Source organism: Chrysemys picta, chromosome 19 (assembly GCF_011386835.1).
Source record: "Chrysemys picta bellii isolate R12L10 chromosome 19, ASM1138683v2, whole genome shotgun sequence".
Taxonomy (NCBI): Eukaryota; Metazoa; Chordata; order Testudines; family Emydidae; genus Chrysemys; species Chrysemys picta.
The window spans coordinates 9,056,584-9,083,541 of NC_088809.1; the positions used below are offsets into that span (position 1 = coordinate 9,056,584).

Genomic DNA, 26,958 nt, shown 5'->3' on the forward strand with positions numbered 1-26,958 from the left:
TAGTGTAATTTTTGTGGCAAAAGTCCACTGACTTTTTCCTTTCTTCATCTTATGCCCAAACTTATTTCTATAGGGAAATGGGCACAATGGAGAAGCATTATGGACCAAATTCACTGGTGCACCTAGTCAGGGGGACAAGGGAAATAATTTTGGGAAAATGTTTTAAAAAAAATAAGCCCACAAGAACTCTTGACATTTTCTTTATGTTTGTGTATTGATTTCTGTCTTTGAGACTGTAAGCTCTGTGGGACAAATACTATCTCTTCAGGTGTGTTTGGAAAGCTCTTAGCACATTGTGGGCATACAATAATAAATATCAAGCTCCAGATAAAAGTGGTTCTACAAATTTCAGGGATGGGCATAGTATTTAAACTACACACATCTGTGCCAAAGACAAATGTGCATCAGGCTACCTGGACTCGTGAAGAGCGGGACTGAAAACACAAGTCACTGTATTTGCAAAGACTGGGCACTGAAATAGATCAACCCTTAAAATTCACTGTAAACGTTACAGACTTGGCGACTTGCAGAAAAGTCCTTTTTCTATCAAGGTATTCGAGTCCCCTTCACATCCAACTCATGGAGATCAAACTCCCCAGGTGAGGCATGGAGGAAAAGTAACAATAGAAGTTGAAAGTTCAAAACAGCTTTTAGTAAGAACCTCAGGCAAAGGGGTGAAGTACCTTGTTCTTGTGGAAAATGGTGAATGGAGGATGAATCGAGAGTCTAGAGTACAATGACATATTAGGTAGAGATAATCACAACCAAAAAAGTTGCCCAAAGATCAAAATCACAAGAAGAGCTGGCCCAAATCAAGTCCCTCTGCATCTACAAGCACAACTGAAGGAGACTCTTGAGTTTCTCAATGTGTAAAACAAGATGGATATGCACAAACAGTTGCAAACTGAACCTCCAGAAAAGTAAAGGAACTGGACTTCAGAGAAAACAGGAATCCCACTTGAGATAGTAAAAATGCAGTGAGCAAAAAGTGCTTTTGGAATCCCAAGTACAAGATACACTAAAATGGAAGTTGTGGGTGAAGTTTAATTTCCCCCCCACACACACATTTTATAAATACTGAATAGGAGATTACCAAATAGGTCTGTTCCTTGGGTGTCAGCATAAAGTAAGAATGAGAAAAAAGTTCATGTAGTAACAAAGCTAATTATAGGGATTCAAGTGGCAAACAAGTCATACAGTCAGAAAATCCTCTCACTCTAAATTGGACATCTTCTCTTATTTAAGAAACACTGTATATGTGAAGAAGTCCAAAAATAAAGACAGAATGTCCTTCAATCATTGGTATTTTCAGTTATCTGGAACTGAAGTTTAAGAACACTATTCCCCCTTCTCTACCCTGATTAGGCCTTCTTTACTGCTGAATATGTAACAGGTTTGGTTTTCCATCTAGCTACTGATTTTCTCAGAGGTGATCTTGCAATAGCTAGAGTGTCTGGGCTTCTACTTTGAAATAGACTAAGAAAGAGAAGTAGGACAGAATTTTGGAAGTCATTCTACCATGTCAGAAGAAAGGGTATCTTATTTGTCTGAAGATGTACACATTATCCTCCTCCTCATCTTTCTTGCACTGAAAGAAATTTTTTACAATTTTCCTATATAAAGCAACAGTGATCAACAAGTCTTTAGTTCCGCAAAGAACATTTTCCAAACCTTTTGGAAGACATGCATTTCCTATGCAGGAACAGAAAAAAAGAAAAAATTCTAAGCAGATTTAGCTACGTATTTAAAAAGACCTAACCAAATGCAGACCATTCGAAACCATGATATATATCACATTCTGCTCTGTAAAGAAAGATAAAGTGCATTAACATAACTATAGGGGGAGCTAGTAAAATTTCTTTCAATCACAAAGAAATTACCCAATATACATAGGTAATAAGTAAAAAAGAAAAACCTAATTGATTTAATAAACTAATAGATTAACATTTACTTACTTTATTTTTTAGAAGAAATTTGTTCCTACAGATCAGAATCTCACGCAACCACTTGAGGATTTCTGTGCTGCTGAGCATCTGATGACCAGTTAATTTCTTGCAGATATAGAAAAGCATTTGTGAACTGCAGCAAAATGAAATTCAGTATTAGCTATATTATCTAATAACCCAAATACAATTTCTTGATAGAGACACAGAACTGGAAGGGACCTTGAGAGGTCATCTAGTCCAGTCCCCTGCACTCATGGCAGTAATAAGTATTATCTAGACCATCATTGACAGGTGTTTGTTCAACCTGCTCTTAAAAATCCCCAATGATGGAGATTCCACAACCTGCCTAGGCAATTTATTCCAGTGCTTAACCACTGTGACAGTTAGGAAGTTTTTCCTAATGTCCAACCTAAACTGCCCTTGCTGCAATTTAAGCCCATTGCTTCCTGTCCTATCCTCAGAGGTTAAGAACAACAATTTTTCTCCCTCCTCCTTGTAACAACCTTTTATGTACTTGAAAACTGTTATGTCCCCTCTCAGTCTTCTCTTCTCCAGACTAAATAAACCCAATTTTTTCAATCTTCCCTCATAGGTCAGGTTTTCTAGACCTTTAATAATTTTTGTTGCTTTTCTATGGACTTTCTCCAATTTGTCCACATCTTTCCTGAAATGTGGTGCCCAGAACTGGACACAATACTCCAGTTGAGGCCAATCAGCGCGAAGTAGAGCGGAAGAATTACTTCTCGTGTCTTGCTTACAATACTCCTGCTAACATATCCCAGAATGATGGTTGGTATTTTTGCAACAGTGTTACACTGTTGACTCATATTTAGCTTGTGATCCACTATGACCCCCAGATCCCTTTCCGAAGTACTCCTTCCTAGGCAGTCATTTCCCATTTTGTATGTGTGCATTTATCCATATATCATTACATGGCATCAGGGAATTAGTAGGAATATCCTATATGACATAATAGCCCATTTAAAATATATAGAGTATATTTTAAACAACAAAGCTGTGCCCTTCCACCTCCCAACTGGCCATTTTTTTATTCCCTAGAGGAAGTTAAGTGATTTTGGTACTTCTCAGATGGCCAGTCTTCAGGGCTGATGATTCAGAAGACCTCCATTTATCACAACTGATCCAGCACAGACAGCAACAGTACAAGTTTACCTACATTGCCCTGAGGGGTCTCAACTCTGTTAGGAAGGAACACACATCTAGGAGTGTTTTTTTTATTTTTATAAATGTCAATTTTCACATTTGCAGGAAAATTTTGGGGAGAGTGTCAGACAATCATTATTTAATGACAGTAGACTTTGAAATTCAAAACGCTAAATCTTTATAACCATTAAACACAAATTGTCAGAATCAAATGTCAAAGTATACAAAGTAAATATCCTGAAGTCAAACGCTAAGCAGCATTTTTCTTACATAATAAATAATAATAATAATGTAAGAAATATTATATTATATTATATTTATTATTATTAGTGTTAGTTCAAATCCATTCAGTACTCTGTTAAAACTGCCGAAGAGTCCCAATTAGTGTCAGTTTTTATGGTTTTTTTGCCCCCAGCCTGAAGAGACAACAAACTCATTATAGCTATATAATATAGTTTCAATTACTGCTAGCCTAAGCAGGACTCAAACCAAAAATTTAAAGGTGAAAGGCTATCCCATTACCAATCCCTGAAGCCATATAATGCACCAATAAAGACTAATTTCTTGATCCGGAGAGCAATGTTTTCTAGAAACAGATATTAACTTCCTTTCTCCTACAAAAAAATTGTGTACTGATACACATCTTATGATAAAACATGAAATATTTTAGTTTATTTTCAGGATTCACAATTTCAGGTTCATGCAGGGTCACATTTAATGTCCATTTTTGACTTCTTGGGAGTGCTGTAATACCTTTTCCCTAATATTCTCATCTATTGAGTCAATTGTTGCAATGGCTATATTAAAAGTTATTAAATAAAATGCAAGATTATCTTTAGTCAATAAGAATTCTTTATTAAAAAACCCTTTAGGACAAGTCAGGTGACCCACACATCAGTGAAATGAACTTCCACATAAGGTGAGCTTTAGTTTCAGAAATAATATTAAGTAATTCCATAAGAGTGGGTTTGTCGGATTTATCCTGCCTTACCAATAAATGCATAAATACAATTTTTTAAAAAGAAAATAGTAAGACTTTCAATCAGAAATGATAAAAATAATAAACATATTTTTAATTAACAGCCACAGTAATAACTGAATACTGGATTAAAAACCTTTGACAAAGCTAGCAAGATATTTCTGACATGCAATTTCTGTAAAAGTTAACTAGTACAATGGAAAAAGGTTTCTGTGGAACTAAAGATAGCGTATATATGAATAATTTTGGTTTTAAAGATGTATTGAAACTACATGGCTTTTTTCAGACAAGTATAAACCACAGCTACGTCAAAAGAAAAGACATCTCAGACAGGGCTATTTATCTGATTTACAAAAGCTAATTTACCTACCTAATTTCCCAAAATGTTTCTATGGGTGCATCTGGATTCCATAAATCAATGCTCTCTAACTGATGAAGAACTAGCAAGGCCTGAATTCAAAACAGAGTAGCTTTTCACTTAAGAGAAAATAATTTGCAAAGTACTTCAGCATATGCAGCAAAGTAGATTTAATATATATGAATCCAAGTATTAATTATATTTATGTTTAAAATAGTAAATCTAATGGAAAACAAAAATATGCAATTTTATGGAAAAGCAAAAGTTCATTATTAAGCAAGCTGCCATAATCATCTCTTAGCTTTTTTAAAATATTTACAACCCAAACTTGATAAATTATCTTGTATTACTTGCATGTAAATCTCCAAAATGAATCAAGGACATGTCAAGTCTTTTAAAAAAGGAATTTTTGACCTTAGTGTTTACTTCAATGACCCATCTGCAAAAATGTAATGAAACAGCAATCCTGCTAGTACAAAACTAGAATAGCAACACTAGAACATCTGTAGTTTAAGAATTCTCTGTTTTAAGAGAAGAGGGGCAATTGCTTTACGTTTTCAACCTGCAAAAAGTTAATTAAAATAACAATTGGTTCTGACCAGAACTGGGAGAGTATTAGCAAGTGTATTTCAAAAATATTTTCATTTTTAAAACTATGTTTGCCCCTCTTTCGGGTTTGTTTTCCTCAATTATTCTCTTGGACAAGTTTATTGGTTTAAGGAAACAGCAAGGTTTAAACAACTATTGGAAAATGTTAGCAGAAAAGTAATTATGAATTTTAAATATGCATATTCACACCAGAAACTTGAAAGAACAGAAATGTACTATGTTACTTATGTGCCCAATCAAAAGTGACAGCTCACATAGCAAATACTCACAAATGAGCTGAACCCTAATAATTTCTTCTGGAAAATATTTGGCAAATAAATGTGAGAAAAATCATAAAGTCACAGACAATTAGCAAGCAGAAAAAGTAAAATTGCTGGTTACAAGTTATTCACCCAAATACAGTTATGGCAAGCTCTCAAGAGCAAGGGAAATTTAAATTCAAAACTGCCACTTCATCAGTAATTCTATTTGGGTATTGTGGCAAATGAGATGCTTCATGTAAGATCACCTACTGTTTGAAGACCCCTGCTAAAACAACCAAAGAAATTTAATACTTTGGTGTTTAAAAAAAAAAAAATCAACAATAGAATAAGCAGCTCTACCTCAAATTCCTAACTATCAATCTAACAAATTCCATGAAAGCAGCGATTGTAAGAGCTGTGGTGGCAAAATAATACCATTGAAAGTGACATTTCCATCAGCTAGGGCAGATCCCCACACACTTGTGTAGCAACTTTTAATGATTTTCAGAATAGTTCGTAACGGGAACCACTTTGAAATAACTAAACTAGAAGAAAAAAAGATGGTAAGTGGGTTAAAGATTGAGGACATAAAACCAGATCAGATTCTCAGCTAGTGTAAATTGCTGGTACTCCATTCAAAACAGAGCTACCTCGGCTTACTCCAGATCAAAGTCTGGCCCAGCACGCCTAAACTAAGTAACATAACTAATGGCAAATCAAATCCTTCATCTAATACAATACTGTACATTAATAGGATGGGTTTGGCAGAGTTTTTTGTTATATTTAAAAGTGTCCAAAACACTTTCAGGTCAGTCAGGGTACGCTTATTTAAAAAGATACCACTGTATTCTGGGCCAAAACAACATATCCAGAATACTGATACTATAACATTTGGAGTGATTATCGTTGATGGAAATGCTGCAATGCAAGCCACAGATTTTAGCTACAAAGCTTCAGTGAAGCAGTAAAAGCAACACACTGAAGAATGTTTTAGATAGCCTTTCCTTCAATATTTGAAAGTTTTCCCCCTTGAAGTGTAGAAGATAGAAGTCTTAGGGTAGGACTACACTTACCTCCGGGTCTGGCGGTAAGCAATCGATCTTCTGGGATCGATTTATCGTGTCTTGTCTAGACGCGATAAATCGATCCCGGAAGTGCTCACCCTTGACACCGGTACTCCAGCTCGGCGAGAGGAATATGCGGCATCAACGGGGGAGCCTGCCTTCCGCGTCTGGACCCGCGGTAAGTTCCAACTAAGGGACTTCGAATTCAGCTACGTTATTAACGTAGCTGAATTTGCGTACCTTAGTTCGAAGTGCAGGGTTAGTGTGGACCAGGCCTTAAACACAGTGCCTCAAATCACAGTAAACCCAGGACAATTTAATCACTTGTAATTTAATTGGGACATAGAATCTTTCCTTCTCACCTAAGAAAAGAAATGGACATCTCCTATTTTCAATAGATTTTAAATCGGTTATACATGTCTACCACCGTGAAAACATATGAACGTAGCAAACTGAACGGCAACTTACTCAGCAGCCTTACGTTAGCAATATGGCCTGGAAGGCTTGGAAATCAGAAGCAATCTTGGTGTTTTGCCTGCTGGACTACTGAAGCTCATTTACCTCAAGTGCGGTGCACTGTAATTACGGATTTTAACAGCCTTAGAAATACTTGCCTGCTTATATGCCCCCTCCACACTTGTTGATTCAGAAAGCAACAATCATTGGCCATGGTCCCCGATGTAAAATGAATGTTTATCTCAGCCAGTCAGAAAGAACTGGGGCAGACAGGCAGGCTGTTAGTGGAAGGTTTTTAACAATGCTCTCTACAATGTAGTGGAAGATCCATAAAACCCCTTCTGAAATAGATTTGGCTAAGGCCAGCTTCAGTGAGGAACAAATCTCTCAGTGACATGGGAGGACCACAGAAGACAATAATTCCCTATTACACCTTTGAAATCTTTCCTTAAATAGGCCTCTGCTGTCTCGCAAACTTGCAATTGAACATACTTTTAGAAAAATGCATCAATACAGAGCAAATGCTAAGGGCTCGTCTACACAGCAAGTTCCTGAGGACATTGCTACAGTGCAGTCAAAGTCCTGGAGTGCTGTACCAATGTTTACACGGCCGTGCTCCAAGCTGGTGCGCTGCAAATTCACACCTTTGCTTGCAGTGTGGTAACTTGCCATGTAGACAAGCTCTAACACTCAACTTTGGAAACAAACTGATCAATACTTAAAAGCTTTTACACAAAAAGCCTGATATGCTTGGCACAATTCACACGCTAATCATCCTGTGTGTGGAAGAACACTTCCCTTACCTCCATGGCTTCTTGGGCTATTTCTGGCATGTTGGACTGTGGAACAAGTTGTACAAGTCCAGTAATTAATTCAGCAGTGCTACTCTGTGTCTCAGGCCCTTGCTTCCTTGGATTCTAAACAGTAAAAGGGAAAAAATGGTTTAAAAAGCAACATTGTTCTGAAATGGGCTCTGTTTTATCTGCTCTTAAAATGTGGACCCCTTCAACACCCTGGCCAAGAGAACTAAATTAACCAGAGGCAGACTTCAGGTGACTACTTTCACAGATCCTCCTACAAGTAAAGAGGGCTTAGGGCTGTTGGATTTTTTTTTTTTTTTTAATAAACTTTTTTTTGGGGGGAGATAGTCCTTGAATGTCACACTTTTTTGGGGCAATCTAGGAAAAAAAAAAATCAAACTGAAGAGTAAACAAAACAGACAAAAGAAAATTTCACAACTCCCACTATAAGATTCAGATTATAATAAAATGATTATTATTTGGCAATATTGTACATCCAGTTTTATTTTCAAGATGTACATTTAACATAATTGCAAACAATTTTTGATGCTTGAGTTAGAGTTGATTTCCATATTATGATTTGCAGAATCCCAGAAAAATTATTTGAAAGGAACCTTACGGAATACCCATTATGACATCAATTTACAAAATAAGCATATCTTAGTAAGTTGATACTTAGTAAGTAAGTCCTCTTTTTCATGTCTCCCTTATGATTCTTTGGTGCCTTTCCCTTAGTCTTTCAATATCTCTTCTATCATGTTTTTACAAGTTGGGTTTTAATTAATTTCTCTCTAGTATTCTTTTTTTATTTTTCTGCTCAAGATTTTTATCCTAATTCTTTTTCCGGTTCATATTTTCTTCCACAAACCATTTCCCCTCTATTCGGGGTTATGGGCTTTATACTCTTTGTCACTTTAATCTGGTGCTCTCTAGAACCAAAGAACTTCATGCCCTGCAGTTTCGCTATCCTGTTTTCTCATTCTCATCACAATGATCAGCAACTAAGATGACTGTCTGGGATTGTCCCAATGCACTGTCCAGGTTCACCACATCACTGATAAGCAAAATAGATGCAGTGGGCCTGGTGTTTATATAATGGACATCAGGAAAGCTGCCTTCACAAATTATCTTTATTGGATGAAAGGGGAAGAGAGAAAAGTAGTATCATCCTAGAGCTAAACATTCTGGGTTTGAATTTTTATTTTTTACCAATTTTATTATTTTGTTTTTGGTATTTATACTTTAGTGACTTAATTTCATAGGGTTATTTATATTATGACTTCATGTTTAATAAAAAGCTAAAATGCTTTTTCTATATATTTTTTTAACACCAAGATTTCACTAATTCAAAAGTAACATTTACTTACATACAGCAAGAGCTTTGGATCAGCATGTAACAGTTTTACCATGGATAACAGCAAAAACTTATAACTTCTGGTTTCCAAGTCTGTAGGTTTTTCTTTAAATTTAAGGCTTGTCATTTTCTCTTTAAATGTAAGACTCTAAGGAAAAAATATTACAGCATTCGTCAATGAAGTACTACATATAGTGGGTTGATAATGGAACATTTTAAAAAGCTTATTACTTTTATAATCAATAATGCATGAAAGGGAACAGGTATCATATGGTTAACAATTGTATATGCAATTCAGTAAAGTATAAATATAACTTTTTTGTACTTTAACCTTTTATTTATTAAAATATAGTTTGTTTAAAAATATGTTATTTTTATTAAAATTATACAAAAGGAAAAAAGAATTTCATCTGTCAATGAATTGCCCACAAAAGGTTTTCTGAAAGTGGGGAAAAACTTATGAACAAAATTATTCCAATACTAAGAAAATCAGATATAACTACTACTAAGAAATTGTAGAGTGTTATTTATTTTATCCCTCAAGCAACAACAAAAATCAATACACTTATGCTGGCACAGGAATCGGTGGATTTACTTTAACTTTAACATCTTGGGGTTTTTTAATACGTTGAAATTTTTAAAACCGAATTAGTTTAAATCACAGTAATGTTAATATGCTGTTTTTCTATATTAATATAAATGACAATACTTTAAGGCAAGAACTCACTCTTCTCACATTTTGAGCAGCAGCTGTGTTACTCTATTTTTATGTAATGGATCTCTGCAAAATGTGTCTTGCAGTTTTCACAAGGTGCTGAATCATTAGTAAAATACAGAGGTCTGGTCTACACTACACAGTTAGGTCAACATATGGCAGCTTATGTTGACCTAATTATGTCAGTGTACACACTAGCCTTTTCCCAACAATGCAAGTGCCCTACTACACTGACATAACAACTCTACCTCCATGAGAGGCTTAGGTCAGTGTAGTTAGGGCGACGCAGTGTCTGTGTAGACTTACATCAGCTCTTGAGTGTCTTGTCAATTTCACGGCTCTGCTGCAGCTATTAAATTGACAAGGAAGCCTGGCTCCAGGCTCCCCAAGGGGGCCTGCTGCCAAGTCTCTGCTCCAAGCCAGGCTGCTACCCGGGGTCCCAGATCTCTGCTGCCCCCCTGGGTTTTGGCTCTACACTCCCTGCTCGGAGCCCGGCTGCACTGAGGCTCTCAGCTGGGAGCCCAGCTGCCGCCTGGGCTGTCAGTTCCCTGCCAGGAACATGGCAGCTGACTAGATTCCGGGCACAGATCTCCCCACTGGAGGTGAGAAGCCCGGGGAACAGCTGGGCTCCCGGCCGGGAACTGCGTGAAGCTGAGATCCCTGGCTCTCAGTCCCCTACACTGCCCCTCTTCAGTTGGTGGAAGTGCTCTGGTGAGGATGCGCACCAACAGAAGGAGAGTAGTGTGGACATCATAGGTTGACTTAAGATTGTAGTATAGACATGCCCATATAGTACTCTAACACAGGCTAAAGTCAGAGAAAGTTAGCTTCATTTGAAGTGGAATGGTAAAATAGTACTCATACAATATTCAACTTCCTCAACTGCATGGAAGGAGATTTTAATGCCTCTATGCATACAAGCTCACCAGGGGAACCGTTATGCAATTCAGATATGAAAAAAAATCTAAACTAGGTGAGAGTCCACCACCTTTATAAGTGAGTGTGACCATCTGTCCCGAGATATGGCCTATGCACCTTCACACAAATGGACACACAGAGAATTATAGTTATCTTTTATTAACTATGTAAAGTAACACTACTGGACAGAGGACGCTCTCAGGAGCTATTTGACATCTGCCAAGGAGTTGCTTCAATAAAACTAAGAAAAATGTTAATCCTGGTTCAGTGTCCTTGATCAAAGGGGGGAATTATCCTCCACATCTGACAAATATCTGGATGTTGCTAAATATGAGAGCTTAAAAATTAGTCTAATTTACAAAATTTATGCCCTCATCTTGCAAAACTTACAAATATGCGTAACTTTAAGTATGTGAATGGCTCCCATTGCATATTGGCTGTGCTTTTTCAATCTCGTTATAAACAATATTTTGACTAAACTATAAACCGTTTGGGACAGAGACCTTTTTGTTCTGTGCTTGTATAGGGCCTAGCACAATGAAATGCCACGGTTCCTAGGTGCTACCACAATGCTATTTTTTGTCCAATATAATCTGTAATTAGCATCTAATTTTGCTTACTTTTTAAGTCTGTGAAAACAGCAATATTGAAATGATGGTGTTTCAAGTTTTACAATTTATTTTATTGAGTTTTATATACATGAGGGACTCAACAATAGCACTGAACACAATATTCTTTTAAAAAATTAATGAATTTATTACTGGGAAGATACCTTTCAAGCAGTAACACTGAAGTTGCAAGCTTTTTATTTTAACTTTTTGATCTACAGATTCTTACCCCGGAACAAAAAGTAGTCTCAAAGGTTACAAGCCTATTCTTTAATTCTTTTCAAGTATGGTTTTGTGTAGTTACAAATTTGAGACTTTATAATCCCAAACTCTTTTGCTAAAAAAAAATTCACTTAAAGATGCACAATAAAATCTCAGACTTAAAGCATTTGACAAAGTGACAACTGTACTGCCAGAGAAAACTGTATATGATCAGTTTGTCACGATTAAGGGAACTCTGAAAAGAAAAGCATGGCAGAAAGGAAGCTGTTTGGTTTATCTGATCTGTGAAATGATTTATTTACTTCATACAGCCTATAAGTGAAGACATGCTACATATTCCATCTGAAATGAAGTGATGTGACTACAATGGTAACTATACACAGAAAAGTCAAAGAAATTGAAGGCTTTTCTGCGGTAGTTACAATGGGTCATACTTACAGCAACAGAGGCCCACTGCCATGCAAAACAGTGACTGGTTGGCATCTGATCATGTGAGCGACAGCAGCCAATAAGAACAGAAAATAAGAAGCAGAAGACAAAGCACCACCAATCAATCTCAGAGTTGCCAAGTACAATACCCTTGCTATATTCTCAACAGATGAATATACACAGATATAAAAACTGAGTTAAACAATTCTACAACATTCAACTAAATCTGCCCAAATCCTTTTCTTTTAAACAAAAATACTGAATTATTAGGAATATTTCAGCTGCATGTATAGCTTTAGGCCTTCTGCTAAGTAAATATCTGGGACACTGAAAACTACATCTTTGCAATTCAGAAAAGAAACAAGTTAACTTTGCACAATATAGAAAGTCCTAAACTGAAAGTTCAAAATGAGCAGAACTACTTCAAGAGACATTTGGATATCATACTACAGACTAATCTGTAATTTACTGAAGATTTTTATATAAAGATGATCAAAGCAGTTTTCATTTCATAATGCTTGCAAATCTTTACAATTTCTGTGCTGTCACTAAGACCAAACAGCCAACATGCTTAAGACAGAGTAAGTAAAACAAGTGAAAAGCATTTCAAATCAAAAACTCCTGCTCATCATCAATGTAGAAATGCAGCAGTTACTGAAATTTATTCTGCTGTATGCAGCAGAGGGTAGAATTATTCTGATTATGAAAAAAAAGGCCAAGTATTGCCTTCACTAATAGGCCTGGATATAGCAAGACACCTTAAAAGAACAGTCAGACTGTATTACAGAAAGTAGATTATTTCTATCTTGTCCGTCTGAGAGCAGCATAAAAGCTAAGAAACAAGATCACTAATTAACTCAGTAGGAATACTTTGTGAATATACAGAATACTGCAAGGTTTACAGAGCATGTAAGGCTCTCTGTTGCTTTAGGGATTGCTACATTTTTCCTCCATCTTCCAGACTAACATTGATGAATAAAACAGCAGGAATGGAATGGAGACAAAATGCAAAGGACAGAAATTGTTAAATCACAGACCCAAGTCTTACCGGTGTCATACGAATTGCTGGATGCGACCCACAACTCTGCACAGCTTTTTGAAGTGTTTCACTGAACATGCTGCGGAGTTCCACCGAGTGACAGTACACAGCATCAATCTTGGGCCACCAGTCTACTTCAGACTAGGAAGAAAATACAGTGCTACTTAAAAAGTACAAGGTGGAACGGTGGTTCCATTTTTAAAACAATATCTTTTTCAATAGCCACACCTTTTCACACAGCAAATAAAACTGGGATGATGGACTTGAGGAAAAAGAGGGAAGGGTATTAAACTATTCTGAAGAAGGTAAATGTTTTGCACAAATTTGAAGCAAGTTGTGTCGACTCCCCCGTCTAACGGTATGATTCATAATACTTGCATAGGTTTTATTTCACAACATATTCCAGTTTAGTTGTTTATTTTAGCTTCCACCTTTTATGATCTGCCACCCAATATGAAAACTGGTAACTATTAAAAAAAGTGACTGCGAGTGAGTTCAGTCTAGAGGAAATGATGCATGACTGACTAAAGTAAATGCTCAGTTCCCTAGAAACTGTAACATACTGCAAGTAAAAAAAATCTTTTGGGATCATAAATGGTTAATACGGTCTATAAAGCTTCATTACAAAGCGTATTAAATGTACTGCTGAAAAAGCATTTATTTTGTGTTTGTACAAGAATTGCAGCAATAAAAATGTACACCATACTAACAAATAAAGTAAAACGATTCTTCGTTACTTCATAATATTTCCTCCATATACACCAATTGATTGATGTTCCAAGAACACATGAAAGGGAGTTAATAGACATCAACCAAAACCAGGATACAATTTACACTGAAACCTATAGCTGCTGGGATGTCAAAGAAAAAGGTCTTTATTTCACTTACTGTTCTGTCTTGGAACTGTAAAAAGCTTCCTATAGTGAGATCACCCTAAACACTATGGAAACCACTGCAGAAATCTAAAGTAGCAGGTCATACAAATCACAATCTATTTAAACAAAACAAAAGACAAAACAGACTACACTTGCTGTCATGATTGGTTTTTTAGTCAATATGTACTATAAGATCCATGTCATTTAGACTGACGTTGGAGAAGTTAGTAACAGATTACAAAAGCAAGCCAAATTAAAGAAGTTGCTACTTAAAGTCCAGTTTAAGACATGATTATTCGAAATGAGGCATGCATTACTATTCGAAGGGAGAAGAGTTTTCATAACAAAGATTTCATTAGCTCGGAATGAGGTTTTTGTTTTTTTACTCCAAGTTTTCTGTTTTCTTTTGCCAGAAGGGGTTACATTAAGACCCTTTTCCCTACTGGTTTTGTGCTTCATCAAAAACGACTTCCATACTCGCAATATTAGCAAACACGCAGTCACTTTTATTGAAGACAAGCGGGCATGGAGAGTTATGCTTTAGCATGAAAGACCAAAAGAATCAAACTCAGCCTGAGAGCAGTGCAAAGTCCATATATGAACAAACTGCATATTCTATTAGACAACAAAAATTAAGCAGCAATTGTTATCGAAAAGAACCATTTCAAGGTCAAAAGTTAATTTTATAAATGTTTTAAAATGAAAATCAAATTTCATGTTTCAGTGAAAGGCACTAGTTACAGAAGCTGTGTGTTAAAAGCTCTTCCCATAGTTAGTGCAAAACTACAAGAGCAGAACCCACCGGGTTTGGTGCAGGCTACTGCATTAGCAGAAACCTGTGGTGCTCCGAGTTACACAGTGCAATGTGGTTTAAATATTTTTAAATCTATCTGGATTATGGGCTTATTCTCTGTTCTAGAATTTTTACTTTTTTTAAAATAAATGCCTGTCCTGTCTTCTTACCCCACACCAAGAAAAGATAATAGGGGTAAGCCTTGCCCATCTGTTCATTGCATCTACCTGTTGTCTCTCATTTTACACTTAGATTATAAACTGTTTTGGGCAGGGACCACCTACTTTGCATGTGGGTACAGCTCTTGCCATAGTGGGGCCATTTCCAAGACAAGGACACCTAGGGCACTGGCATAATACCACCAATACCACCTAGCACGTATGTAGCACTTTACAAAGGAGGTACACATCATTATCACCATTTTATGGATGAGAAAACTGAGGCACAGAGAAGTGACGTGATTTGCCCCAGGTCACCCAGTAGCTGAGCTGAGAACGGAACCCAGATCTGTCGAGTCCCAGTCCATTGCTCCATCCACTAAGCAATACTGCCTCCCATAATACAAATATGGAATCCGAGGTCCTCCTCCCCTAAATGACCAATGTCAATACACTGGAAAGAGCAAGAGGGGTTAGAGCAGTGAAGGAACTGCTGCCATGCAACTATGGTGATTAGAATCTCAGCCTATTTTGAAGCCTGATAAGTGGCTAATGAGCAAGCTTGTTATGCAACAGGAAAATAGCACTTTGTATTAAAAACAATAAAATAAACAGGCTTTTTCATCCTCACATTTCAGCACATTAAATTTGTACTGAGATGCAGACTTGTAACTCAGTGAGCCCAACTGGTCAAACAAAGAGACCTGAATCCATTGTCCATAAATGGGCAAATCCTGATGTTTGTGCTAGAACTAGTACTATGAGCACAGTGCGCAAGATTTAGTCTACTGCTTAAAATTCTAGTCAAATGACTATTTCAATTCCTAAATAAAATCACTAACCACCTCTAGGCTAATTAAATCTTTTAAAACTTACATTTGTGATTATTCGCTGGAGTGAGTTTACCAGCACATAATGAAACGTTGATGGGGAATTCTGTGCCAAGCAGATCTAGAAGAAAAACATTAATATAAAAGCCATTTGGGAAAACTGTTATTCTTTAACCTCTCTCAAGATCAGATTAAACAAAGCACCAACGCCCTTTTAGTAAATTAAAAAAGTGTCAATACAAGCAGTATCAGAACAGCAGAAATAGATTGATACAAAATACTCAACACAAAGAATTTCTGACAAATATTAAGTAGTTTGAAATTATTTATGAATTTCTGGCTGCCACTAGCACACCCTTGATATCTGACAAGTCATAAATAGCATCAGGAGACACTACTTGTCCATAAAATCATGGCCTCACCTTAAGGTATGGGTTGTTCTGAGGGTTTATGCGAAAGCAGGAAACTAAGCAGTCTATCATAAGGTCTACATCTGCATTCTGATTGCCTCTTGAGAAAGGTTTACACGGATTAAACAGCAAGGTCTACACAAAAATTCAGATAAAATGTTATTTCAGTTTGCTTGTAATATATGACTAATTTGTTAAAAATCAGAGAGTAGGCCACTCTAAACGTTACAATTTTAAAAATCTGCTAACATTTGTTATTTCTGAAACCACTTAAATAATATGTAACCTTTAAAAAAAGGCAATTTTTATAGATTTAATAGAGACAAAAAAGAAAATTCAGACGCTATCCTTGCTTTTTATTCACCAATATAGTCTCAGAAGCTTGGTTGATTACATGTTGCAATACCAGGAGCTAAAGTGTATTCGGAAAAAGCAAGAAGTGGTTTGGGCATTACATAGGGGCTGTAAGTGGGTAAATGTTGCATGAAGAGAATATAAAATTCCTTAGTGCTATTTAAGCCAAAAGGCATTCAGCAGAAACAAAATGTAGGAAGTCAAGAGACAATGTGGGATTTGAGAGAAGGAAAGTAAGGAGTGAATGAAGAATACCAGAGCTGCAATACTGGTGTAATTATAATACTAGAACATGCACAGCTTGCTTACAAAAATGCTACTAAAGATACTCCATGACACTGGAGTAAAACACAAATTCAAATGAATTTTCTCATCAGATCTAGGAAATGACAAAATGATTTTCAGACTCGTCTCTCTTCCTCTTTACCTTAAGATCATCAACCATGGACTGCACTAGAAGGAAAATGACAGAATTATCTTCCCAGTTGATGTAGGTGGATGCTTTGCACAGTTTAACACAAGCAATAGCAGCACTTTCAGTCAGCTGTCTGCTCCCACTATGGCTTGCAAGTGCTTTCCTGAGGTTGTCCAGAAACAGTTTCTGCAGAATTCAAATATAACAACCAAAAAAGAAAAGAAAGAAATAGTTATAGCCGATGTTTTAGGGGCTGTGGACAGAGCTTTTATATGTTTAAATACCAAAAAAAAAAAAGGAAATATTGGTGTATCAGTTTAGAAAAGTATATTTTATTCATTACACACTCACTTTGGACCATTCACATTTGTGTGACGATACCATGATATAATCAGCTTGGCAATGGCCAAGTTGGATGCTCCAAGGATTGCTTATTTTTAATTGTAGCCAAGTCAAATTCTATCTGTGTTACACATCTTCATTTGCAAACCAAGCTTTTCGGGTACAAAATATATCGGAAGGACAGAACAGGTCGTGCTGGTAGGGGAGTGGCACTATACGTGAACGAAAGTGTAGAATCCAATGAAGTAAAAACTTAAATGAACCAAACTGTACCATAGAACCTCTCTGGATAGTAATTCCATGCTCGAATAATAAGAATATAGCATAGGGATATATTACCAATCACCTGATAAGGATGGTAATAGTGACTGTGAAATGCTCAGGGAGATTAGAGAGGCTATTAAAATTAAAAACTCAATAAGGGGGAGGATTTCAACTATCCCTGTATTGACTGGGTACATATCACCTCAGGAAAGGATGCAGACGTAACGTTTCTTGACACCTTCTTGGAGCAGCTACTCCTGGAACCCACAGGAGGAGAGGCAATTCTTGATTTAGTCCTAAGTGGATCACAGGATCAGGTCCAAGAGGTGCATACAGCCGGACCACTTGGTAATAGTAACCATAATAGAATTACATTTAACATCCCTGTGTTGTGGGGAAAACCCCACTGCGGCCCAACACTGTAGCATTTAATTTCAGAAAGGGGAACTACACAAAAATTAGGAGGTTAAACAGAAATTAAAAGGTAGAGCACCGAAAGAAAAATCCCTGCAAGCTGCATGGAAACTTTTTAAAGACACCATAATAAGAGGCTCAACGTAAATGTATATCCCAAATTATAAAACACAGTAAGAGAACCAAAAAAGAGCCACCATGGCTAAACAACAAAGAAAGAGAAGCAGTGAGAGGCAAAAAGGCATCCTTTAAAAAGTGGAGGTTAAATCCTAGTGAGGAAAATAGAAAGGAGCATAAACTCTGGCAAATGAAGTGTAAAAATATAATAGGAAGGCCAAAAAAAGAATCTGAAGAAGAGCTAGCCAAAGACTCAAAAAGTAGAAGCAAAAATTTTTTTAAGTACATCAGAAGCAGGAAGCCTGCTAAACAACCAGTGGGGCCACCAGATGATCGAGATGTTAAAGGAGCACTCAAGAACGATAAGGCCATTACAGAGAAACTAAATGAATTCTTTGCATCGGTCTTCAGATTGAGGATGTGAGGGAGATTCCCAAACCTGAGCCATTCTTTTTAGGTGACAAATCTGAAGAATTGTCCCAGATTGAGGTGTCATTAGAGGAGGTTTTGGAATAAATTAACAAAATAATCAGTATTAAGTCACCAGGACCAGATGGTATTCACCCAAGTGTTCTGAAGGAACTCAAATGTGAAACTGCAGGACTACTAACTGTAGTCTGTAACCTATCATTTAAATGAGCTTTTGTAACAAATGACTGGAGGATAGCTAATGTGACGCCAATTTTTAAAAAGGGCTTTTGGAAATTACAGGCCGGTAAGCCTCACTTCAGTACCGGGCAAACTGGTTGAAACTATAGTAAAGAACAAAATTAACAGACACATAGATTAACATAATTTGTTGGGGAAGAATCAACATGGTTTTTGTAAAGGGAAATCATGTCTCACAAATCTACTAGAATTCTTTGAGGGGGTCAACAAGCATGTGGACAAGGGGGATCCACTAGATATCACATATTTAGATTTTCAGAAAGCCTTTAACAAGGTCCCTCACCAATGTCTCTTAAGCAAAGTAAGCCATCATGGGATAAGAGGGAAGGTCCTCTCATGGACTGGAAACTGGTTAAAAGAGAGGAAACATTGGCCTGGTGCACACTAACCCCCCACTTCGAACTAAGATACGCAACTTCAGCTACGTGAATAACGTAGCTGAAGTCGAAGTACCTTAGTTCGAACTTACCACGGGTCCAGACGCGGCAAGCAGGCTCCCGCGTCGACTCTGCGTACTCCTCTCGTGGAGCAGGAGTATTGGCGTCGACGGCGAGCACTTCCGGGATCGATTTATCGCGTCTAGACAAGACGTGATAAATCGAACCCAGAAGATCGATTGCTTACCGCCGGACCCGGAGGTAAGTATAGACGTACCCAAAGGGTAGGAATAAATGGTAGGTTTCAGAATGGACAGAGGTAAATAGTGGTGTCCCCCAGAGGTCTATACTGGGCCCAGTCCTATTCAACATATTCATAAATGATCTGGAACAAGGGGTAAACAGTGAGGTGGCAAAATTTGCAGATGATACAAAACTACTTAAGATAGTTAAGTCCCAAGCAGACTGAGAAGAGCTACAAAAGGATCTCTCAAAACTGGGTGACTAGGCAACAAATTGGCAGATGAAATTCAATGTCGATAAATGTAAAGTAATGCATATTGGAAAACAGAATCCCAACTATACACATAAAATGATGGGGTCTAAATTAGCTGTTACCATTTAAGAAAGATCTTGGAGTCATTGCGGATAGTTCTCTCAAAACATCCGCTCGATGTGCAGCAGCAGTCAAAAAAGCGAACAGAATGTTGGGAATCATTAAGAAAGGGATAGATAAGACAGAAAATATCATATTGCCTCTATATAAATCCATGGTATGTCCACATCTTGAATACTGCGTGCAGATGTGGTCGCCCCATCTCAAAAAAGATACATTGAAATTGAAAAAGGTTCAGAAAAGAGCAACAAAAATTATTAGGGGTACGGAACATCTGCCATGTGAGGAGAGATTGGAATAAGACTGGGACTTTTCAGCTTGGAAAAGAGACGACTAAGGGGGGATATGATAGAGGTCTATAAAATCATGACTGGTGTGGAAAAAGTATATAAGGAAGTGTTATTTACTCCTTCTCATAACATAAGAACTAGAGGGGTCACCAAATGAAATTAAAAGGCAGCAGGTTTAAAACAAACAAAAGGAAGTATTTTTGTCACACAGCGCACAGTCAACCTGTGGAACGCCTTGCTAAAGGATGTTGTGAAGGCCAAGACTATAACAAGGTTCAAAAAAAGAACTAAATATATTCATGGAGGATAGGTCCATCAATGACTATTAGCCAGGATGGGCAGGAATGGTGTCCCTGGCCTCTATTTGCCAGAAGCTGGGAATGAGTGACAGAGGATGGATCACTTGATGATTACCTGTTCTGTTCATTCCCTTTGGGGCACCTGGCATTGGCCACTGTTGGAAGACCGGATACTGGGCAAGATGGACCTTTGGTCTGACCCAGTATGACCATTCTTATGTTCTTATTTCCACACATTGCAAAAAAACAAAACAAAAAACCCACCACCCACAAAGTTCAGTTCAGATTAGCAGTAATGTAAAACTTGATTAAGGGACTTGGGGAGGAATAGCAGGATTCAAAACTCTAGGACAGTTCTTTACTCTCAAGCCCAGCAGGGGCTGTAAGTGCTGAGGTGGCAATTTGTTCACCACCAACAGGAGTGAATGACTCACAGTGTTGCACAAACCCTTTTTTTAGCTCCAGGAATTGAATTGTCAGGAGTAGCTATACAACCCTCATCAAGCAGGATATATGCCATTATACAAAGCTCTGCTGGTAGGGAAAGTAAAGGGCTAGGTGAGAGCTCCGAGAAGCCTGAATAATAGAAAAAACAGGGATTTAATAGGGGGGTTTAAATGCGTTTTTTTTTTAAATAGAAGCAGAGTAGGCTTATATCAGACCGTATAGAGTTTTAAAACAATATGGGACATGCCAAGACAAACACCCTATTGAATTCAGACTTGTATTCACTATGACATTTTAGCTTTCTTCACCTTGTTTATTTTGGTTTCCTCCACCACATCCTTGGCTATATCTTGAATGATTTCTGGACACAGGACAAGAAGAATGATTTGCAGTGGCCAAACTGCTGCTTTACGTTTCGTGCTTTCGGCAAACCCATCCACCAAGTCAAACAACTTCTCTGCACAATCTACATCATAAAACAACCAAATGACTACGGAAGAAACACTGAGGGAAAAAGTGTTTAAATATCCTGTTATGTTTAGCTCATAATCCTAGTTTGCAAAGAGCATTACTCAAAAGAAAAAGCACTGGTTCAATAAAGAAGAAATACACCTCTACCTCAATATAACGCTGTCCTCGAGAGCCAAAAATTTTTTACTGCATTATAGGTGAAATCGTGTTATATCGAACCTGCTTTGATCCACCGGAGTGCACAGCCCTGCCCCCCCAGGAGCACTGATTTACCACGTTATATCCGAATTAATGTTACATCGGGGTAGAGGTGTATGAGCAAGACAGCCACAAACATAATTAATTCACTAGAATTGACTACTACAGAGCATTCTAGAAATACATATGATCTGTGGATGAAGACTTATGTCAGAGCTAGGTATTATTGTCTGCAGAAAGAAATAGGAAATAATAAGGGGGATTTAAAACATCTAAAGGGAAAAAAATGTTGATCAAAAATACTATTCTATGAAATACTGTAATTGACGTGTACAAATGACAATTTGCTTTAACTATTTTCCATATTTTTTAAAATCAATGACATTCATTCTTTTTCCAGCTAACCAACTCACTAGATAGTAGCTGAAGGTTTAAACTGTGAAAAACCTTCCAGAATTCTGGTTTGCAGATGACACTAAAATATGCATGTACAAGTAACAGACATTTCAGCCTATTTTCAGAGTTCAGATACAGGTCCTGCTATGACACAAATGGAAACTGGAAGGATGTGTCTTGAGTACCGGCAAGCAAAAGAAGTTTGGCACCACTTTTGACAAGGAAGGTAAAGGGGGAACAGAACATAAGAGGCAAAATATGGCTCCATCTACAAAAATAAAATGTGTTTTACAACCAGGTTTAGGCATGCCCTTGTCGCTGAACTGGGCTATAAACAGGGTTAAAACAATGATTCAGAAAATACTTTAAAATGTGCTTAAGTCCTTCTCTAGTCAGAAAGACTAAAGCATATGTAGAGCCTTGTGTCAATACAAAATTTGTATTCGCATCCAGTTCACGGATATACACAGATTTGCAGGACTCTAGATATAAAATTTGGATCTGCATTCATCCGTGATCTGCAAACTTGGGCCGCAGATATAAAGCAGATAGCTACAGATTTGCAGATCTCTAAGCATATGCTTACGTGCCCTTCCTGAACAGGAATGCTTTCCTGAATCAGGGGCTAAAATGTGTATTTGTAAATTTTCTTTTATTTGTATGTAAGATAGTTTATGTTTGTGCATTTTGTTTACTTGTTATGTGTATCAAAATAGAGCTCTATAAAAGCAGTCCAATTCCCACCATTACCCCCTTCCTCCCCATTTCCATTTGTTGAGTGAAGAGAGATAAAGAGTGTATCCCAAGCTGCTCTGGCAAAGGATGGCAGAAAGATGCTTCTCTTATGCGAGCTGCCTGAGAAGCAAGGAGTGTACAAAATGTCAGTGAAGTTGGCGATCTCTGACAAAGCTTTGTGAAAAAGACAACCAATGGACTTAGCCTGATAAATCCATATTTTAAAAAATACACATCAAAATGATTTGTTATGTCTTACCCGCCATATCAGTCTGTGGTGTCTGGTACAGCTTTGTGAATTCATCGGGATAGTTTTCCACCCAGTTCCAAAATGCCTACAGATAATTCAACACGTCTTTACACATATGCAACAATCAGTTTAGAAAATAAACTCAGTTTAGGAAATAAACTTCCAGTGGAAGAGATGACTTTGTTTTGTCCTTCAGTCTCTCAGTATGCAGTGCTTTTACAACAGAACTCTCATACATGTGTGTTTACAGTGAAAGGTGACCTGTCCAAATGAGACTAGTGTTTTCCCATTCCTAAATTCAATCAGGGGCATGAGACTGCAAATCAATGACTGAGGAACAGCAAAAAAATTCCGCTTAGAATATATCAATGATAACATACTTGCCTTTTCAAGACTGTTTATAACTGCCAGTTGAGCTACTTTCTTTAGGGCTTTAAACTTAAATACTGTCTCTGTAAAAATAAAAAATTTCAACATTTGAAAGAGAAATTCATTTCTAACAAAATAGGTATATAATAATTCAACCCAATAAGACAACTCAGGGGTTTAAGCACCAATTATTTTAAAATCAGATGCTAATTATCATTTGAATTAAGTAAAATTATACTGTTTCTAAATTAATATACAGGAATATGTTATACCAGCGTAACTGTCTATGCTAGAGGGTAATACCACTAACTATGGATTTCTAAACAGATAGCTATAGCAGCACAAAACCAGTCTGATGATCAGCCCAAAGACACACAATTTCACAGCCTACCTTGCAATATTCGTTTCAGTTTTATGCAGTCCACACTAATATACTGTAAAAGTTCGATATCATGAACATCAGCATTATCTTCCGAACACACAGTCAGTTCCTGTAATCTAAAGAGATGCAAAGTAAAGTATTAACTCAAAACAGTAAATTAAATTAACTTCTCGAAACAGACTGTCTGCCATTGCTGACATGTTCATACTTATGAAAAACACCTCCTATTATACAGGTGAAATGAAAATAAGTAGTAAACATTTGAATATTAAAGGATCATCCTTAGCCTCTAAGGATAGAACAAGAAGCAATGGGTTTAAACTGCAGCAAGGGAGGTCTAGGTTGGACATTAGGAAAAAGTTCCTAACTGTCAGGGTGGTTAAACACTGGAATAAATTGCCTAGGGAGGTTGTGGAATCTCCATCTCTGGAGATATTTAAGAGTAGGTTAGATAAATGTCTATCAGGGATGGTCTAGACAGTATTTTGTCCTGCCATGCGGGCAGGGGACTGGACTCGACCTCTCGAGGTCCCTTCCAGTCCTAGAATCTATGAATCATCCCCTCCAGAGACTTATAGTTAGAACTTTGACAGATCCAGGAATTAAAAACTAACTTTGGATGACCATTAAGAGTTAATTTTACAGAATATTTTCATTTTAACTTCATATAGAAAAGTTCCAGAAGAAAATTTCTCAACATTTCAAGATGTAAGTTACAAATGCCATCAGTTTATATTTATGTTAACACCAAGATTTTACCCTATATCCTCTTTTTCTTTACAATGCTGTGGAAGTAATCTATATTTCATTTCACCTGAGCACTGACCTCTCCGGCTCATGCTGGTGATGCCTTTGGGCCATGCCCCTGGGAATGAGTGCCTTGCTTTGCACTTGAGCTATACCATCTGGGCAACAATCAGGAGTATTCACAGTCTCTGAAGGGAACTGCAGTCAGCCTTCAGGCAAAGGGGAGCCCTTTTTTTTTGTCCCTAATGAAACTCAATTAGTTTTAATCACATCAGTTTAAGCACTGTGGTAAATCTTTTCCCTCCTTTTTCGAGGGTAACTTACTAAACACCATATCAGATCACAAGCCACTAATAACTAAATCATATGCACCTGCAAGTTATAAGATTGTGTTGACCCCTTCCAAAGCTACAGATGTGTACTTGACATGATATGCAATTTCTACCACTACACACAAAAGCAGCTCTTCATTTCATCAATGGAGGGAAAACTTAACAGCCCACGCTGAGAACGGGAAGGTCCCTGATGCTGTGTTTTACATGCCCAAAATCCCCCAGCTGCTGTACAGAGCCTAGAAATATGCCTAAACAGGAAGCATGGGTCAAAAGATCAGCAATGCTAACTGTCGGCAGGCTGACCTCTGTGGATATTATCAACAAACAGCCAAATGTTTAACCACTTCTATACCAATGAAAAACAGAATTGTGTGGAAACAAAAATCAACTCCAGCCTTGAAACAGCCTAGAATTTCAAAAATTAAATTTGAGTAAAAAAGACTTATACTGAAAAGCTATACTGCAGATGTATAAACATTAAAGAACTATCTACAAGAATAGGTTCTAGTGTAACTCCCTATAACAGAAGGGCATGGAATTATTTCCTACCCTGTAAGCCTAATCAATTTATTTAGCAAAACCATATCCTCCATCCTAGCTACTAAGTCTACGTCCTTGAGAGATTATTAAAGACCTTTAAAGTTTAAAAAATAGTTGAGATTTCAGCTAATTAGATGTTTACCAAGTTTCATATTTAAAATTTGAATGCACTTCCATTCTAATGTTCTCAAAGCTCTTTTAATTGTATAAGTTACACAAGCCCTAGTTTTAATTAGACTGTTGTACTAAAAACAACTCAAACTAGCATACTCATTGCTGCCCAACCCTAATAAAGGAGCATTGGATCCAACTCCAACAAATGATCCACTCAAGTACTACTGTTGGTTATAACCACACTACTCTGGTAAGAGTTAAACCTTTTCAAGCAACTTTCAAAGGACATAAAAGCATTTCCTTAATAAAAGCTTCCATGCAACCTTGGTGGGCTGGCCAAAGACAGCACCAAAGAGATGATTGCAATGTGGGAAGTAAAGAAGGGATAGCATACCTTGGCCCTGACTCACCTCTCATTTAGAGTGGTGTAAATCAGGAGGAATTCCATTATCATCAGTGGGGTTACACGGATATAAAAATCATGTGAGAGGACAAGCAGGCTCCTTCCAAAGCAATAAAGAGTAATATTCTTAGGGTCAAGGCAATCATGCCCCATCCTCCTCAGTCAAAAAGATGGATATATATGGGCCTTCAAGTAGGGAAAATAGGGGAGGACAACACCCTTAAGGCTCCAACAGAGCTGCAGAGAACTAGAAGTTACCATGGAACAGCAAACACATTAATGGATATAAGTTAAGCATCTCTGTCAATTTTTAGAAATCTCTCACTAGCAAGCACCCACCCTACATTTCAACTTGGTTTTTATCATTAGTTCCGTTCTATGGCAGATTTTTTTCATATAAAAGCAGGTCTAAAAAATAAGTGAGTCTAGCACCCAGAAAATAAGCTGTACAAAAACATAGAATGGAGACAGAATCAGACTAATTTTATCAACTGATGCTTAAGCAGAGTTTTGAAATGTAGAGGGATTTTCATCAGAAAAGATTTCAAATACACCTCTACCCCGATATAACGCGACCCGATATAACACGATAAAGCAGCGCTCCGGGGGGGGCGGGGCTGCGCACTCCGGTGGATCAAAGCAAGTTCGATATAACACAGTTTCACCTATAACGCGGTAAGATTTTTTGGCTCCCGAGGACAGCGTTATATTGGGATAGAGGTGTAAGCAGCTTATTATATGATACAAACTCCCCATCAGCATTTTCAAGTTAATATTTTTCAGATCAGAAAGGTCTGTCGTGAATTTTAGCCTTTGTTTTAATCTACACTGATTAGAGCCAGACAACATTCACGGTGTTTGATAAGACTTCTAATACACTGGATAAGCTCTGCCATTCATGCACTCACCTGGTGGAAATGCGGCTGAAGACTGCATTAAAATTATTGCAACTGAGAGAGAAGAGAACCCCAGAGGCAGAATTGCGAAGTTCGGCTGCATGTTGGTTTCCTTCACGGTATGTATGGATAAAATGGCAGATTTCTGGCAGCAACTGTTTGACCAGCATCGTCTCATCTAGTCGCATCGTGTCCTTTGGTTGCTAAAATGTAAACATTTCACTTATTTCCTGAAATTCCCTTTCACAGCTTTATAGGCAAAAATTGTATTTCTAGTTACTACTATCCCAGGAACAGATCTTGTACTACTTACTCTCTACACAGTAGAAACTCCCATTGACTTAAATTCAAATTAAGTGGAAAAGCTCTGACACACCTCATGCTAACAGTAATTTCCTATAATTTCACGTAACGTAATATTTTACATTTTCGAATGTGTTTCCATCCCTGACCTGTGGGACAATGTTAGTAGCTCAAGATCATCAAGTACTGAATGGGCTATCAAAATACTTTTTTCAAGCAAAAGGTTTGAATACCTGTCAAACCTGT

The 26,958-nt window shown here is 37.4% G+C and overlaps 1 protein-coding gene across 7 annotated transcripts in view; it reads right to left on the minus strand.

The window, feature by feature from the left end:
- The window catches only part of NF1 (neurofibromin 1), a 170,926-nt gene that overhangs the window by 121,834 nt on the left and 22,134 nt on the right, over positions 1 to 26,958 (minus strand). For all 7 annotated transcript variants that reach the window (XR_010593768.1, XM_008178856.4, XM_008178855.4 and 4 more), the window contains exons 4-16: positions 26,422 to 26,612; positions 23,384 to 23,490; positions 23,008 to 23,075; positions 22,633 to 22,708; positions 20,882 to 21,039; positions 16,751 to 16,924; positions 15,982 to 16,104; positions 15,606 to 15,680; positions 12,913 to 13,044; positions 8,986 to 9,120; positions 7,622 to 7,735; positions 4,460 to 4,539; positions 1,956 to 2,079 (exon numbers count right to left, since the gene is read on the minus strand). Coding sequence is in view for 6 of the 7 variants with exons in the window: in XM_008178856.4 (XP_008177078.1) it covers positions 1,956 to 2,079; positions 4,460 to 4,539; positions 7,622 to 7,735; positions 8,986 to 9,120; positions 12,913 to 13,044; positions 15,606 to 15,680; positions 15,982 to 16,104; positions 16,751 to 16,924; positions 20,882 to 21,039; positions 22,633 to 22,708; positions 23,008 to 23,075; positions 23,384 to 23,490; positions 26,422 to 26,612 (1,557 nt within the window). In the remaining variant the exon portion in view is untranslated. The remainder of the gene's footprint in view (positions 1 to 1,955; positions 2,080 to 4,459; positions 4,540 to 7,621; positions 7,736 to 8,985; positions 9,121 to 12,912; positions 13,045 to 15,605; positions 15,681 to 15,981; positions 16,105 to 16,750; positions 16,925 to 20,881; positions 21,040 to 22,632; positions 22,709 to 23,007; positions 23,076 to 23,383; positions 23,491 to 26,421; positions 26,613 to 26,958) is intronic.